At 28.9% G+C, this 18,071-nt stretch overlaps 1 protein-coding gene across 1 annotated transcript in view; it reads right to left on the bottom strand.

The window, feature by feature from the left end:
* The window catches only part of LOC126781906 (myrosinase 1-like), a 19,088-nt gene extending 1,017 nt beyond the window's left edge, over window positions 1-18,071 (bottom strand). Inside the window, exons 1-6 of the mRNA XM_050507030.1 lie at window positions 17,781-18,071; window positions 7,956-8,074; window positions 7,111-7,686; window positions 5,336-5,430; window positions 3,870-4,175; window positions 1,692-1,933 (exon numbers count right to left, since the gene is read on the bottom strand). Of these exons, the coding sequence (XP_050362987.1) occupies window positions 1,692-1,933; window positions 3,870-4,175; window positions 5,336-5,430; window positions 7,111-7,686; window positions 7,956-8,074; window positions 17,781-17,824 (1,382 nt within the window). The 5' untranslated portion in view covers window positions 17,825-18,071. The remainder of the gene's footprint in view (window positions 1-1,691; window positions 1,934-3,869; window positions 4,176-5,335; window positions 5,431-7,110; window positions 7,687-7,955; window positions 8,075-17,780) is intronic.

Below are 18,071 nucleotides of genomic sequence, written 5' to 3'. Positions count from 1 at the left end.
ATCCATTTTATCTTGCTACATTGTTATTTTAATAATGATATTGTTTATACAATGTATATGTTTGATTGCTTATCATTGTATCAAAACATAAACAAGTGCGATACAATCTCACTAGATATGAAATTGTATTTAAATTGATATTGCTGTCGAAATGACGCACGAATTATTTGTTTTTTTTTTCTTTTTATTAAAAATAAAAAGGCAATTGGCAAATGAGCTATCTGATAGTAAAATGTCACGACGGACGCTGGTTTTCCTAAATTCGCATAATATGAAGATCGACTTTTTCATTCTTCGATTGCAATAGATTAGAGGAATTCGCACCCTATCGTCAAATTATAATATTAGATTTACAATTATATAAATCATATATTTTAAATATTATAGAGACCAGTTATATTGCACTTTGTTTTAAAATAAGTATAATACTTAAAGTATGTTTCAGTATAGTACAGTATCAGCCTGTAAATGTCACACTGCTGGGCTAAGGCCTACTTGTTTAAGGTTTGTTTATTCCACCACGCTGTGGCAGAGTTTCAGTGAAATTAGACACAAGCAGGTTTCCTCACGATGTTTTCCTTCGCCCTAAAACACAAGATAAATTATTATCACAAATTAAGCACATGAAAATTCAATGGTTCTTGCCCGGGTTTGAACCCACGATCATTGGTTAAGATTCACGCGTTCTACCACTGAGCCATCTCGACTTTACATTACGGCCATGTTACAGTATTGATTTCTATATAATACATAAAAAAAGCTAACGAAATTTTGATATGTAGATTTAGCAATTCAATTTTTATGGAACATTACGTTTTTGTGGAAAAAATTAACAAAGCTAACAATTTATTCTAAACTCAAATTTTATTTGTACAACCTAAAGGTACTAAAACGTCCTCGCCACTGTTGCTACACTGAAAATAGCATTTAATATGCTGAACACATAATCCAAACACGTATATGTGGCATCTGTTTACATTTTAATGCAATATCCTTGCATCATGAAACATTCACACCTTCGAATATAAAAAGTATACCTTCGTGTAGAAAATTTTGACAACAAATTTATTTTAATCATCTGACTGTTTTTTACTTTTAAATTTACTCGTTCGAAATACATAATTAAGATATAGCCTTAAAACAATTTAACATATTTTTTATATTTACTGGAAAATTTTACTATTAAGGGAATCGTAAGTGTTTATATTATATTATTATTAACTATTATTATTATTTATTATTATTAACTATTCAGTCGATGACGTCATTCAGGACATTGGTAGCTGTATAATATTCGAAATATGTCGAGCATTCCTCGATAACCATCGCAAGCAAAACCGTAACAATTAATAATGTCCCTGAGAAGTAATTAAATAAGGAGTTTAAGGCGAATAAATATTACACAAGCTTCCTTATACTAATCATGCGATTGTTTCACTTATAATAAAAATAATGTGACAGTCTATACATTAGTTTAAAGCCTCCCCTCCATTTAGGGAAAAGATTTGTAAGTTGGTGGATACACATGTGGTGGAATTTTGTTTGTCACATGCAGGTCACGATGTTTCACCGCCGAGCATGAGATGGAATTCTTCTCAATCTTCTAAGATTAACGTGTTCCAACCACTGATCCATTTTGGCTAATCGATTTAAATTGATTAACTGGCAATAATAAATGAAATGTAACTTACGCATAACCATCATCCCACTCCCAATTGTCCATCAGACTCCAAGCGAAGTAGCCTTGGACGTTACTATGATCATCGTGTATGGAATGTAGTAAAGAATTCAAGTAATGGCAGTAGTATGACACGCGGGCGTCGTCGTTGACACCGCTGAAGTCGGCGTAACCGTTCTCCGTCACGATTATCGGCATATCCTTGTAAGTTTTCGTGATCCACGCGAGGAGACGACGGAAACCAAACGGCACCACCTAAATACATAAAACAGTTATTTACTTTGATCAATGTAAAACTATTATATAATGTAAATGCAATTGTTGTTTTTAAATGCGCAATATTATTCGTTCGATCATAGAACGATTATGCTGATGCTATTCGAAAAGTCTCCTCACTCGAAATTCCTTTAGGCGTCAGATAAAAATGATTTTACTATAGCAAAATATAGACCAATTTATTCAAATCCTTCTCTAAATACATAAGCACCTATACATACTGCGTATCATATTTGTGTATATTGTAACTGTAGGTACATGTAGGTTTTATTTGTATGTGTTATGAAAAACTATTAATGAAATTAGAAGATTATATGAAAGAACGGGGTACGGGTGTTTATACACAGGTATAAATCTAGTACAGGACCCCTGCAACCAGTTTGTAATGCTTTTATTGTTATCAATAAAACATTTTTCATTTTAATTATGTTGAACACAATACCTACTCCTACCTACTCAAGAGGTAGTTTCTGGTTTGCTTCAAGCCATTGATGTGGTTTACAAATAAAAAAAAAATTAATTCATTTAAATTGTTTAACGTGTAATATCAAAGAATTGTAAATACTTTCACAATCTAGAAACGCTCTAAGAAAGATTTTGAGTTATTTTTTATTTACAGAGGCCGAGGAATTCAACTATATTTAATCAACCCAAAGTATGATTCTTTTAGATACACGAAGACTTATAAATATAGTATTGTACCTATACGTTTACGGCCTTGCTTACAAAAGTTGCTAAGCAGGTGCATGTTAAACAATGCTGTGTCTTCTTCTTTTGTCGAATGTCAAATCAATGATGACAGAAAGAGATAAAACATTGCCTAAATAAAAAGGCTTTTTATTAGTTATTATTAGAAAATCTCGCGCTGAAACGCATTGTAAAATTTTTATTTACATACTTTTCACGTGCAAACCCAACAATGATAAGTACTTTAGTTATTTATTCTTGTTAATACTTTGTTTTTATCTTAACTTTGTCTAAACAATATGGATTTACGGTCTTATTTATAAAAGTTGTTTAAGGTGATTATACAAACAATGTTGTATGTTCTTCTTTTGAATTTACTTCAATGACAGAAAAAGAAAGGGAGATATCAATGTTAAACAAATCACTCAACAAAATTTACAGGCACGTTAAAGTATACGCTTTTATAATTCTTCATAATTATTGTAATCCCATGTGGCATTATGTTAAAACTGTACAACCGTTCATTTTAACACAAATAAATCATTAAAAAAATACGTAGTTATAATACAAACAAATAACTTATTGAACACTTGATTAAACTTTAAAACGCAGACATTTTCGTGGCTACATTAAAATAGATATTTAAAAATGACATCATTTTCACCATCGCTATTTAGTCATATTTAGTCATTAGTATTAACTTAACTTTTATCATAAAAGGAACAAATTAAAGACTATTCAATTTATATGACAATTTTCACATTGAGGACTTGAATAAGTAATTATATAAAAATCAAAATTAACGAGCTACTGTAGAAATAATGACCTCGTGTAATGATGGCAAGAATACTAGTAGGTATTTCCCCGTCAATTCGCAATTCTGTACCTCTAGGTGAAAATGAACGAATGGGAGCAATAACTCGGGGTGTTAAATGTGTAATGAATGTTTTCGCAATATTACTCCAAGGAATAAATAATGCAATAAATACTAATAATAATTTCGGCAAATTGCTAAAAACCGCTTGAAAATTAGTGTTTAATATGACAGATGGTTTATATAATGCAATATAATTTCTGAACAAATAGTGTATAATGTTAGCATACATTACAAAGTCACCTTAAATTTATCTTTTCTCGTTATCTCATTCCATAAAATTTACAAAGGCTCTGTAGTGTGTAGGTATAATTAAGCATGTAGCGTTTGCATATGTAATCATTTTAAAATTACCTTAAGCCATGACGATGATGATTTCGAAGGCCACTTCGGGTCTTGAACCCGAACGATGCCAATGTCGTTTTCGTGAGAAGGAACTGCACCGACTTCGCCATCAGCCATACTTAATAGGTATGTTGTATAGTGGTTTAAACCAAAGAAGTCTGCCGTGCCACGGATATATTCGACTTCTTCGGGTGTGAATTTCGGCAAACGAGATCGGCTGAAGTTCTGTTGACGACTTTTTTCGTCAACCAGCTGTATTAGTTCAGGTGGATAGTTTCCTTCCGCCGAATACACTGGATGCGCGTACCAACCAAGCTATAAATGAAAAATTAAAATAAAATATTCTGTATATAATATCTAATATGTGGATAATTAACATCGATATATCATAAATTACTATTAAATGATTTATCATTAATCTATTTTAACTATTTAACGAACAAAATGTAATCAATTCAGAAAACACATACATTTAAAAAAAAAAACTATTGTAAACCTCCTTATCGAGTATTAGTCAGAAGCTAATGTAGCTATTATCATTATTTAAGATATAAAACTCTATATGAAAAACTTAAAAAAAAAAAACTTTTCCTTTACCATCTATTTAAATATACAATATAGAATGACTGATATAAACGCACAGCCAAGCTACTGGACCATTCTATCTAAATGCACAACAGACAAATTAGAAAAACCCAATAGAACATTCTACTTGTAATTAAAAATGAAATCAATTACAAAAATATTCAGATATCAATGTCACGTTAATTTTTAAATTTATTATTGATAAAGATTTAAATAAGGTCGCACACGCAAACGGTTAACATAATGATAAAATTAGGACATTAGAAGATAAAAATCCTTATTAAAACGAGATACTAAAGGCCAATGCCGATAATTTCTGAATCGCAAAAAGAAGTATCGAAACGGCCCCATTTTTATAGATGTCAAGGCAAAGTTGTTCGTAAAAGGCAATTACTATTTTGCGTGTCAGTTTAAAGACAGATCCAAATTTAAATTTGTGAGGATTAATTCTCTAACTCTAATTATGTAAATCGAATCATCAATTAATCGTATCGTACAATTTTAATTAAAGAAAATATTATTCATTCGAGATTGACATTCGAATGTAATATTATTATTCCATGTGCCAATTTCTTTAGCAAGAAATATAAGTAACTTATTATTACAAAGTATTTAATTTATATTTATTGTTTATTGAAAAAATTCTATAAGTGTCTGTTTTCAAGAGTATATTAATTTTTCCACTCTGGTTAAGTGTTAGCTTATGTTATATGATAGGAACAATCGCCCATGAATGCAGATTCAAATCTGAAACTATTACATCGCTATGTACACCTAATATATTTTTAAGCAAAACCTTAATAATTATCTTTATAAACAAAATTGAATTTTGTTGTTTTATATTCACAAGTTTAATTTTATATATATAAATTCAATGATTAGGTACTGACATGTGTTTTCAGATAGAGTTCAGCAGCTTCTTTGTCCCTCGAGGAATTCGTTTTTGGTTCTGCCCAATTTGAATCTAATGACATTCCGATCTTTCCTGAAAATAAAAATAAGATTATCGTTTAAATGTACATACTTTTCAAGACTAATTTTATACAATAATCTTATAGCAAATTTATATACTTCCAAATATTTATTATCAAGTAAAAGAATAGTGCAATAAGAGCTTAAGAACAGATTATATTTAATTTTTATGAAATTATATAAAGAAATACCGCGAGACTGGTTTGTGTTTATGGTTACTGCTTCGCTACATGTGGTCGCAGCGTTAAGTTATATACCTAGCATCCTTCCTCAATTAACGGAGTATCTAATGCAAAATGAATTATAGAAATCGGATGAGTAGTTCTTAGATTAACGAGATTGAACCATGCAAACGCCAGTTTCATAATATAAACACAGATTATTAAAAAAACATTATATCTAATTGAATAAAGTATTTTACAGTAGTTTATATGCAATACCAAGAATACATTGCACTGCTAATAATCTATTATAAAAATAACATTAACTCGTATTTGTAAGTATATATTAGATATGTATTAAGTTCAGTTTATTGCTGTGAAAGATAACATTGTTTTACTCGTGATAACATTCTATTTTATGTATTTCATTAAAATAGCAATAGAATAGAAAAAGAGCCGACACGGCTCACTGGTTAGAACGTGACTGTAAATCTGTAACGAAGGTTGTCGGTTCAAATCTGAACAAGCATCGTTAAGTTTTCATAGTGAACAGTGTGCTAGTACTCCAAAAAATCTTATCAAGGCCGAGAAGGGCTTTGTCCAGAAGTACTATACTTATAATCTACTTCTTTTACTTTGATAGAAAATAATGATTAATCATCAAATATTAATATATTTTATTAGTAGGTTCAAAATAAATGTTCCGCTTTGTATGGCCAAGGACATATGTCGGTCAAGGTGATCAATATTAAATAAAAACATTATTAAATAGAAAAAACTACAAACGAGTAATTTTAATTGTTAAACAAACCAATCAACTATTAACATACTAATACAACGATCATGCGTGCAAATTACCCCCCGCATTCCGTGATTTGCTCGACACGTGATCGACGTAACACTGTCATTATTGTCATTTGTTGGAGTTAACTAAGATATTAATCTATACTAATATAATAAAGCTCCAGAGTTTGTCTGTTTGAACGCGCTTATCTCTGAAATCACCTGGATTTGAAATACTCTTTTTGCATTTGATAGCCCAATTCTGGAAGGTTAAAGGCTATTTAACATCACGTTACGGCCCACGGGGTCGAAACCACAAGGAGCAGTGTGATATAAAACTATCATTAAAACAAATTATATTCTCAAATTATAGCCGAGTGGTTAGAACGCGTGAATCTTAACCGATGATCGTGGGTTCAAACCCGGGTAAGCACCACTGAATTTTCATGCGCTTAATTTGTGTTTATATTTCATCTCGTGCTTAACGGTGAAGGAAAACATCGTGAGGAAACCTGCATGTGTCTAATTTCATTGAAATTATGCCACATGTGTGTTCTACCAACCCGCATTGGAGCAGCTTGGAGGAATAAGCTCCAAACCTTCTCCTCAAAAAGGGAGAGGAGGCCTTAGCCCAGCAGTGGGACATTAACAGGCTGTTACTGTATATTCTCAAAAAAAACTGTAATACATTTCATAGTTAAGGATTGAGTTCACTGTTATTTCGTATCTTAAAATAAATGTAAAATTACCTCCATATAGCGGACGATATTGTTGGTCAAATAAATGGTAGACGCTGGCGTGTGCTTTCAGCAGATTATGTGTGCATAGATATTCAGCAATACCATGGCGATTAAGAGCTGGCGCTCTGTAGGTGTTACCGTAACCTTCCAAGCAAGTCTGCATTGGCTCATTGAACGTCACCCAATATTTCACTTGACTGGCAAAGTTTTCAAACAAGACATTTGCATATTCAGCGTAATAGTCGATTATATGAGCGTTGGTCCAGCCACCGATGTCTTGCAATTTTTGAGGAAGATCCCAATGATATATTGTGACCATAGGCGTTATATTGTACCTCTCGAGTTCATTTAAAAGATTTTTATAATACTGAATACCAAGAGGATTGACTTGGTTAGCCAAACCGGTAGGTAATATCCTAGGCCAAGATATAGAGAATCTGTAAATGTCAACACCAAGTTCGTGTACCATTTCAGCGTCTCGTTTGTATAAGTGATACGAGTCAGCTGCTACGTCGGCGTTGGAACCATCTTTGGTGAATTTTGGGTTTGTATGCACTAAGTGGTCCCATATACTCTCCGTCTTGCCTGAAAAGCGATAAAAAAACATTAAACCAATGATACTTTAATTTTCATATTTACAACAGATACGCGTTTAGCTAAATTTAATAATTAAATAAATATTAAAAAAGTAACTTCAAAAATATGACCATAAAAATATTTTTAAAGAATTATAGCTAATTAATAAGCCACTTAAGAATGTACATTAATAAGAGAAACATATAATATATAAATATCAGATTACAAGTAAATAAACGGAACTTAGAAATTTTATTAATTATGTAAGTAAATTTTACCATCTTCATTCCATCCTCCCTCGATTTGAATAGATGCGGTAGAAACACCAAATAGGAAGCCTTTCGGGAATGTATAATTAGTCTTCGGGCCTCCAGCTAAATTTAATATTTCGGCATACCTGCGACAAAACAATAATAACGATTATTATTTTTTACCCATTCCGTTTTTGATCCGGTCAAGAAAATTGTTAATATCATTTTTATAACAACTTTACTTATTTCGTACTAGTTTTCGCTAGTTTCAGGGGAATAGCTGTAAAAATATTTATCTTAGACTCTTCGTAAATAAATCTTTTAAATAATGGTTAAAATCGTATCAAAATCTGTGTAATTAAGAAGTTAGATAGCCAACTAGTTAATAATTATTCGTTTATATCACAAATTGATTAAGTCGACGTTATAACTATAATCATCATCATCATCATCATCATCATCGTCAATCTCATCACCAAAATAAAATAAACAAATGAAAAATTATCGTTTCAACGAAAAGTCACGATGATTTAAAACAGGATATTTTATTTACAATAAGTTATTTACTATATAAAAAATATATAAAATATAATGCATATGAATATAATATTTGTAGCAGCATATTTTTTATTCATTTTGTTTGATTTTTTTTATTTATTCATTAATTTAAAAAGAATCCTCTGCATTAATTTATTATTAAAAATAAACTTGTACATACTCGTCTGTACTTAAGAGTTCTAATATTACATGTAATCAATTACTCTTAACGTTATGTTAATATGTTGTACGCCTCTTCGTTGTGCAAATAGATTTTTTGCTCAATGTTCGATACGAATATTATCAACTATCAAGACCGGTCGAATGAGTAAATTGTTTTTTTTGTTAACCTTTATTTTTCTTATAAAATTATGCTCTCTCTGAAGTAAATACATATATAAAAATAGTAAATGATTTAATATTCTATAATACAATTAAATAAAGGCACATAAATAAAAATTTATGCTTTAAAAATACTTTTAAAAAGTAGACGAATTTTCATGATGTGTTTATCTTTATAATACTATTATTTATGATATATAAAAAAAAATTAAGTAAAAATTTAAAACTTTTTAAACAAATTATTTATAACCAAATCCAATTCTACTAACAATATATCGCAATCGAATCGAAGCGTGATCGTTGCCGTTTTTCCGTTTTCCTATTATTTTATTTTGATTATCGAATATTATTATAAGAGTTTAGAATTAAGTTTTGTTTTGACACAATGGTATATGTTAACATCCTATCTGTTCGATTCCGATTCGTATAAATCCAGATGATTCAAAGTTGGATTAAATTAGAAGAATTCGGCCCCAGTTCTATATCACTTTTGACGTCAATGTCTGAATATCAATATTTAAACTTGACAAAAACAAAAGTAACATCTGGTACTAACATTATAAATGGCTGTTAGTTGTAATAAATCATACATATTTAACTTCAGTAAAAAAAAAACGAAAATGTTTGTCTAAAACTTCATGTTTAAGATTTTTTACTGTCAATTAGCGCTAAGTTTACAAGGAACTGGTACCTGCTTCAGACTGCAATGAATTGGGACTCAAACATAAATATTCTAAGAACTTGTTTCACAAAGTTTGTTACATCTTGCAATAATACATATGCAACAGAATCGTCCTAATTACTAAGAATTTCAAATTATGCCCTTATATATAGATATGAAAAAAAAAACAAATATGTAGTAAAAAAAAAACTTTTCTTTCTTAATTTATTTTAGGACGGCAGACGAATGATAATATGCCGAATGAGGTATGTGGGTACTTTCGCACATGAACCCTTGTAGTAAGTTTAAGCTACTTACATAGTAAATTTACCATCTATCTATATATCAAATATGTTATATTCTCATGACTAATTACACTGGCTCACTTGTCATCGTGATAGCAATACAAGGTATTCACATTAAAGGCTTTATTTTAACCTTAGGTTTAAAAACTGGTGGGCGGGAAAAAAAACACTTTCCCCCAGTCACAATACATATCCCATATATTTAATATGACGGATATTAGAATATTAATATTTTCAAAGGGTTTCATAAACCCTGTTAAACCCTGTTGTTGTTGCTTGAATAAAATGTATTTTTCAATTATATTTCCCGTTTTTTGAAACTTTATCTTATATGCCATATCATTCGTTCTCAAGTGTTAATAATTACGCAATAACGTGGCGTCCAAGCAAGGTCGTCGAGACAGAACGTTGAACTAGGTCCATTTCGCGACGATTAACGTCAATAAGCACGTCCGTCATGTCGTATGAATAGACCATTTACTCCAAATAGATAACAATGGAGATGGAAGAATCGTCTCAAATGAATGTTACGTTTGTTAAAAACAATTATACTGCAATAGTGTGACTCAAGTTGCCAAAGTAGTATTATAGCAACCATTCTAATTTTTATTTAAAATAATTTTTAGTAATATAAAAATTAAATCATTTAAAAAAAATCTCTAAAACCTTTAAATCTCTAAGACTAACTGAATTTATTGACAATGGAAATATTTTCTATATTTAATTTACATTATATATTGCTATTTACCCGTCTACATAAGAATCCACATAAAACGTTTTTATCGTAATACATACTATTGGTTAACGCGGCGCACGCCAGCAAAGTCTCAGTTGGCATACAAAACAATTTACCCAAAACCTTAATGAATTATATCGGTAAAAATCGTATGAAAATATGTTAGGTAGCTTTTGAGTTTATCGCGTTCAGTTTTACGTATACCTACCCTTATACCCTCTTTCCAGAGTATGCAGTTTCCTTAAACCCTATCGTTATTATTTAACACTTAGTAAATATATATATCTTAAATATTTCACCTATACATTTATTTACAGTGGTTGAAACTCAATTTTGATAAATAAAGTCTAATATAATAAATAAATATAAAAAATAAATAATAAATAAAAAATAAATAAAGTCTAATATAATAAAGTATAATAATATAAAGAACTAATAAACCTCTTCGATTTTAGACTCATTTGGTTTGTTTTGATAACTTACGGCCTTCCTTTATAAATGTGGCTAGCAGGTGATTAGTTAAACAATGCTATGTCCCTTTCTATCGAATGTTAAATCAATAATGACAGAAAGAGCAAAATCTGCGTTTACCTAAATCCGTGTAATTTGATTGTAATTATTCTATAATAATAGTCTAATTATTTTTTTTATATTAAAACAAACTACATAAACATATTAATTCTTATAAACCATCACTGACATTTAATAATGAAGCGAATATACTATCACTTACATGTGAATTAATTTCTGTTTGATAATTATTACGATTCGTACATTAACATTCCTATAATATCGACAATTACTGTCTCTTAATTATAGATTTCCTCGTCCAACGATCCAACGATCCCTACTAAAATGTCTGTCTAGACAGCTAATAAAGAAAAAAAAAGTTATTTAAAATATTATACACAAGGTATAATAAGTTCGAGCCTCACAAATCAAATTTGAAAGGTATATAGTTAGATTGAACGCACTAAGCTAAAAGTCCGATTCGAATACATTTTTTTGTTAAGGAGCCCGTTTAAAAGGATAGGTTACATATATATATACTCACGCTACGATCAACGGTTTATATGTTTTTTTAAATTAAAAAGAAGGAATATCGATATACTTAAAAAGCAAAACTTAATCCTTATACAAAAGTTGAGCCAAATCGTTAGAGCTGTTTTCGAGATATACAAAAATAAATTATTACTAGAATTGGTCATTTAATATTATAAGATATTTGATATTTTATATAATTTATTCGCCCGATCAAAGTAAAGATATAGAAATGTTATTTTTGTGCTTATTCAATAACTTTGTTTAACAACCTATTTTAATGAATCCGCATAAATTTTAAGATACTATATTTTTTAGACTTTGATATATTCATTCTAAGTATATCACTCATTAATTGTATTATTACGTAACGTATGTGTGTATGTAACAGACAATATTTCTTAAGTAATTATTTACTTTAAAATAAAAATAAATAGTTTTCTTATATTTAAAAATGTATTTAAAATTTTGTATCTAAGAAAACGCAATCTATTATATTGACGTATTATTGGTATAATTGTTGAACGCATTAAAAACAAATGACTGTTTTTTTTATCTGTGAGCGCGGATACTACTATTATTACTATTTCAAATGAAACACGAACTTGTTACCTATGTAATGAGCTGTCAAGATTTGCAAATACTAATTTAAGTCTGCGGTCTAGCCCACTTTTTATTACAAATCGAAAGTTATATTACGCAACCAAATTCTTAAGCAGAGCAGAGCATATAATTTCATGATTGTCATACAAAAACGCGAGTTAGAAAAAAAAGTATAATTTATGTAAGATGTAATTATATTTATAGGTATATGTCATGTATTACAATTTAAAGTAGCTATTAACGAAGCGGAACAAACCAAACAAAGAAAAAAACTCGAGAAATGGCATGCACGTAACAGTTTGCAAAGAATTATAAATAACAAAAAAAATGTTTTATTTATTCTGGCATGGCAATACTCCTTCAGTTTGATCGACGTAATCATTTATTATCAATGTATGCTACAAAGATATCATATTTTGATAAACTTTCGATTATTATCAATATCAATTGTCTTGCACATTAAATAAATACAAAAATGTATATTCCACACATTAAAACAATACTCAAGTATATAATTACTATCGTTAGCAATAATATCACTATTTAACATAAAATAATATACATAATAAAACCGCCGGTGCCTTGTTCCAAGTTCCAGCATAGCAAATAAAAGGAAGCATATCTCAACATGTAGTAGGTGTCGTAAGAACCGACTAAGTAAGAGTTAAGCTCGTTCACGTTTCACGGATCACGTGATTGTCTAAAACGCCTGGATAGTGACGGGACTACAAGTAAAAGCATTTCTAAGGATGGTTTTCATATGGACCGACCTTAAAAGTCTGCGAAAACCCTTTTTGATGAAGTTGCACTGCACCGAACCCAAACGGGTGACATGAGAGCAAGGCGTGATAAGTAAAGTAGTAAAAAGTAATGTCACATATCTGCGCCAAGTATTCTCCTTTTTTGAGAAAAATGATTGGAACTTAATTCAATGCGCAGCTTTGCCGGGATGTTGAATATACACGTGGCAAAATGTTATCCTACACATCCAGGTTTTATGACGTTTTTATTCAACGCTGAACATAAGATGAATTTCCAACATCAATTAGACACATTCAATCTCGATAGTGTTTGGATTCGAAACTACGATCTTTCGGTTATGTGTAAATTCCATTTGCATGTTGAATTAACTTAACAAAATTAATATACGTAGTTTCCAACTTTACATGACGTTACTTTAAGTTGAATTAATATTGAATTTATACCAAAGAATAATTTTCAAATCAATTGTAGTTTGTTATTTTCAGTATATTTTTTATTAGCTTAGTAAACCAAAAGGTTATTACATCATTTCATATATTATTTCTCTGAATAAGCTTACCCTTGTGACAAAAATAATCTTAAAATTCACTTCACATTATCAGTGATCTAAATTTACAACGACCTATTTATAATAATTTCTATTAGTTGATAACTTAACATAGTTATTTGGTCATTATTAACTTAACGGAGTTGACATTGACACAAAAAAGCAAGAATTTGTAGGGCGAAGTTATTTCCGTAAGGAAAACCTTCTACTGTCACCTTTATCTACACTTGCGGAAAAATATAGAACTACAAAGGTTGATGTCGAATAGGTCCAATATCGATTGTATCTTTTCTTTACTTTATTTAGTTAAATATTTTTTAGACTATTTTATTTATTTCAAATAAAATAGTGTTTTTTTTATTTGTAAAAATATAGACGACGTATTATAATAAAATTAAAAGGAAATTTTACAAAATAAAAAAATCCTTAATTATTGCTGGTTAGTTATTATTAAAGTTAAGTTTATTAGTTAGTTTTTATTAAAGTTAATAAATTTAATATCAAAGAGGTTTTTGACCCCTGATTAAGGTTGCAAGTCTCTACATCAAGGAGTAAAAGTTATTTAATTTATGAAAGTTAAAGCGAGACGTTAAGCGTTTGAAAGCTAAAAAAATGATATTACAAAATATATGCTGTCAATATGCTACTTACTTACTACTTATAATATATTAAGCAATTTTATAACCTGAATTATGTTATTTTAGTTAAGTTTAATTCTAGCTGAGAAATAAAATCAACAAACGAAAATCGCTCGTATACAAAATCACATCTCAAAATCATAATAACACGTCTGGCGATGAGAAATAACTTCGCAAAAAATATAGCGGATAATTTGACGGATTAATTTAGTGATTGTCTCATTACATTAAAAACTCTATCATCATTTAAAGGAATTATTTTCGTATCACTTTGCGAGGTTAAGTTGAAAATATACAACTATTTTATTTTTATTTACTTCTTTTATAACTACTGAGTTTCTTGCGGATTCTTCTTGATAGAATGTAGTGTACACGATCGAATGGTAACTTTAATAGCAGACTAAAATAAAATGTTCGACTTTTTTATATTTAGTTTATATTAAATCTAAACCGAATGTGAGATGTTGAATAAATTGTGAACGGAGCATTCAATTTCAATCAAACGAATAAAATTTCGTTAGTTTAGCGTCTTTTATGTTAGGTTAGCGTAGTGTGTTAATATTTTAACTAATACATTGCACAATACACGCCGTTTATAATTTATCAAAAGTTTACAATCTGATTAAATGTATTAAAAACTAACGGTCCTTACAATTATCCGGTAACATATATACTCGATTTAGCAAAAACACTAAAAAAAAGATATCAACTTTATTTTATAACAATCAAACTACTTTCTCTCTCACTTATCTCTCTATGTTTATATATATTATTTGTTATATAAAAACGTATACGTACAAACATTAATGCACAATTTATGTAACTAATTAGGACGTTACACAAGCGTCCGCCTATTTCTTATCCTTTTTAAATTAAAAAACTGTCACTTTCAATAGTAGAATATACAAAATTCAAAATGTACGATGGTTACGCAAGTATTAATTAAATAATATTGGCGAATGTATCGTAATGATATTTTATTATTTATGGTCAAGGAAATAAAATTGTGATAGCGAATGTTACATTTAAAATGTAAATTGATTGATTGATTGGTGAACCAATCAATATAAAGTTAACCATATTCTCAGGCATTTTTATGTAAGCAAAGCTTTAATAAACTTATTATTTTATGAATAAGTAATTAAAAACAAGAATATAATATGTCATGTAACAGACAACTAAATTGTCACTAGTATGAGTAATATATAAAGATGTATTACAAATAGGAAAGTTTTGTAATTGATCTTGTAATTGAGAAATAGCTTTACAATGCGTTTAATCAGGGCAGTTATTATCTCTGCTTAAAATTTATAATCTGGATGTGAAAGAAAACATCATATCTGAATTTTTAGTCATGCAACCTTGAGAAGAAAATACTACTGAAATAATTTTGAAGCCAAATAAGCTTAAGAAGACAAAGTGTCATTGCCCTTGAGAAGAAAATACTACTGAAATAATTTTGAAGCCAAATAAGCTTAAGAAGACAAAGTGTCATTGCCCAGCAATGTTACCTAGGACTACACCAAGGACGTGTGACGTATATTTTCTATTATTTCAATTAACTTTTTTTGTGTGCCTGCTTTTTTTTATTTCCAGATAGATAAACTTTTTAGATATGTCATTGACCATATAATTTATACAATACAAATAAAGTACATAAATTATGTAAAACTTTTAAAGACTTTTTAGCAACGTATTCTTTTCAATTCTTAAACTAGTAAATCTTAAATTTAATATATTGTATAATTAATAGCTTACTGATATCATAAATTTTGATACTTACTATAATTTATTACAAGAATAAAAGTAAAAATAATTCTATGTATACAAACTTTCATTACTAAATATCATATAAATTATCATACTTGTATTAAGGAGGGGGAGGTAAGACTCGTTTATTTGTTTGATTTTCCAAATTTACCTTCAAAACTATTGATCCTATTGATACGGAATATTAATATTATGATGGACTAGAAATTCGAATACTTAGTTATATATTTAATAAAATATCAAAATCAAGGTAGTCGGTGAGAATTAAGAAAATCAATCCGATTACCAAGCGAATATTGCTATAACTACACCAAATAAATATAAGAACATATTGCATACGACATTTTGGAGATTACGTAACTTATATATCTCGAAATTTTCTTATACCTATTTGTTGTTGTTTTGGCAGGTCATCTATGAACGTTCATTTTTAAATACCATATAATATTAGTGGAGATAAATTTTATTCAAATCAAATAGATATTAGAATTAAATCCAAAAATAGACGTGGAGCGTGCCGTAAGGTGTATAAAAATTCGGACGTAGAAAAATCATATATTATAGTAAGACCTGATTTTACTTATACGAAGTTAAAACGAGTAACTAATTTATTAGTAAACGTAAAAGCAAGAAAATAGATATAAATTAATAATTACATACTACAATATACATAAAACTAAATAAGGCCTTTCGCTCTCAGCATCTAGATTCTGTTAAAATATTTGAAGAATGTAACTTTCAAATATAATCTAACTTAACAATATAAATTTTATACGTTGTACTGAGGTAATGGCTTGATTTTATTATATTAATTAGACCATGTCTAGTTCTGGAAGTTCTGGAAACTTGTTTATGTGCCAATCTTTTAAATTTAATACATAAGTATGGGCCTATTCTAGTCTGATGAATAGCAGTCTATGAAAATAAGTGTACGGGTCACAATATATGTATACTAGTGTGGATTCCAACGATATTTTTTCTGGAAAATTGCTAAACTAATAGTGGAACATAATATTGTACTAATTTAAGTTAAGTTTAAGAAATTGCAGTAGCTAAAAGTAAAACTTTAGCAATAATAGTTTCCTATGTTACATTTATACAAATATTAAAGTTCCGACATAACTTAATGATATTAACAAAATTAAAAAGTATATAAAATAAATTGCACTGTTCTCTGCTCTTTATATAACCACTATCAATATAATCTTTGATTTAATTGCTTACTACGATTAAAATGAATCTTACATTTTAATTTCCCACGTTATTAAAGAAGACGAATTATCCAATTGTCCTTTTAACACGATATCAACTTAAATACAATCTTAGAATTTTTTAAATGTAAATGGAAATCATTCAATAAACTGTGTTGGTTAGGTTTAACAATTGTCATAGTCTAGTATAGTGGTAACAATTATCTAAACATCTAGTCAGAATTGCGCTCATTACAAATAATACAATATTTCATCTATATCTGTCGTCCAAAAAGTTTACATATTTTAAAATATGAAGGTTGTTCATAATAATTATAGTTTACAAAATATTTAAGAAGCAAACTTTGTGGTTTGCTCATTAAATAGTTGTATGTAGTTTGCACCATGAAAGTTCTTAATAAATTCATTTAATTTTTTAAGTGAGTGAATTTCATCAAAATTTAAATATGGTTTTATTTAAATCATAGTACGCTAATACTGATGAAAATGATATATTTTTTATTTTTGATGCTAAAAATTTTATAGTGAGTGATTATATAACATACTCTTATATATTTTTATTTACTTTTTATTTCAATAATATAAATTAAACATTCATTTAAACTGCCAAGAGTTACTTATGTATAAATATTGAAAACAATGTTAGATGTCTTCGCTTTTAAGCCTTTAAAATATTTAATTCAATTAAATACTACTTACCCATAGGAAATTAACACAGCAAAATAAAACAAAAATTTGTACATCTTTTTGAATTCTACACTATCTATTACTAAAAAAAAATATCACTTTTAAAATATCACTTCAAAATTATATATTTAATCGCTTTATGTTCTAATCATGGCTACCGTCTTAGCTTTATAAATATTGGTTAGTTTGATTTTTGGCGCGAAGGTTGAATTAAGTTGACGTGCAACGTGCGCGCCAGTCGAACGCCCACTGTACTGATACGCTGTCCTGACGAAAAAGATATTTTCTTTATGTATACAGAAT

This window comes from Nymphalis io, chromosome 1, assembly GCF_905147045.1.
Source record: "Nymphalis io chromosome 1, ilAglIoxx1.1, whole genome shotgun sequence".
Classification (NCBI taxonomy): Eukaryota; Metazoa; Arthropoda; class Insecta; order Lepidoptera; family Nymphalidae; genus Nymphalis; species Nymphalis io.
The sequence above is the reverse complement of the archived record's forward strand: the minus strand, read 5'-3'. Positions and strand labels throughout refer to the sequence as shown.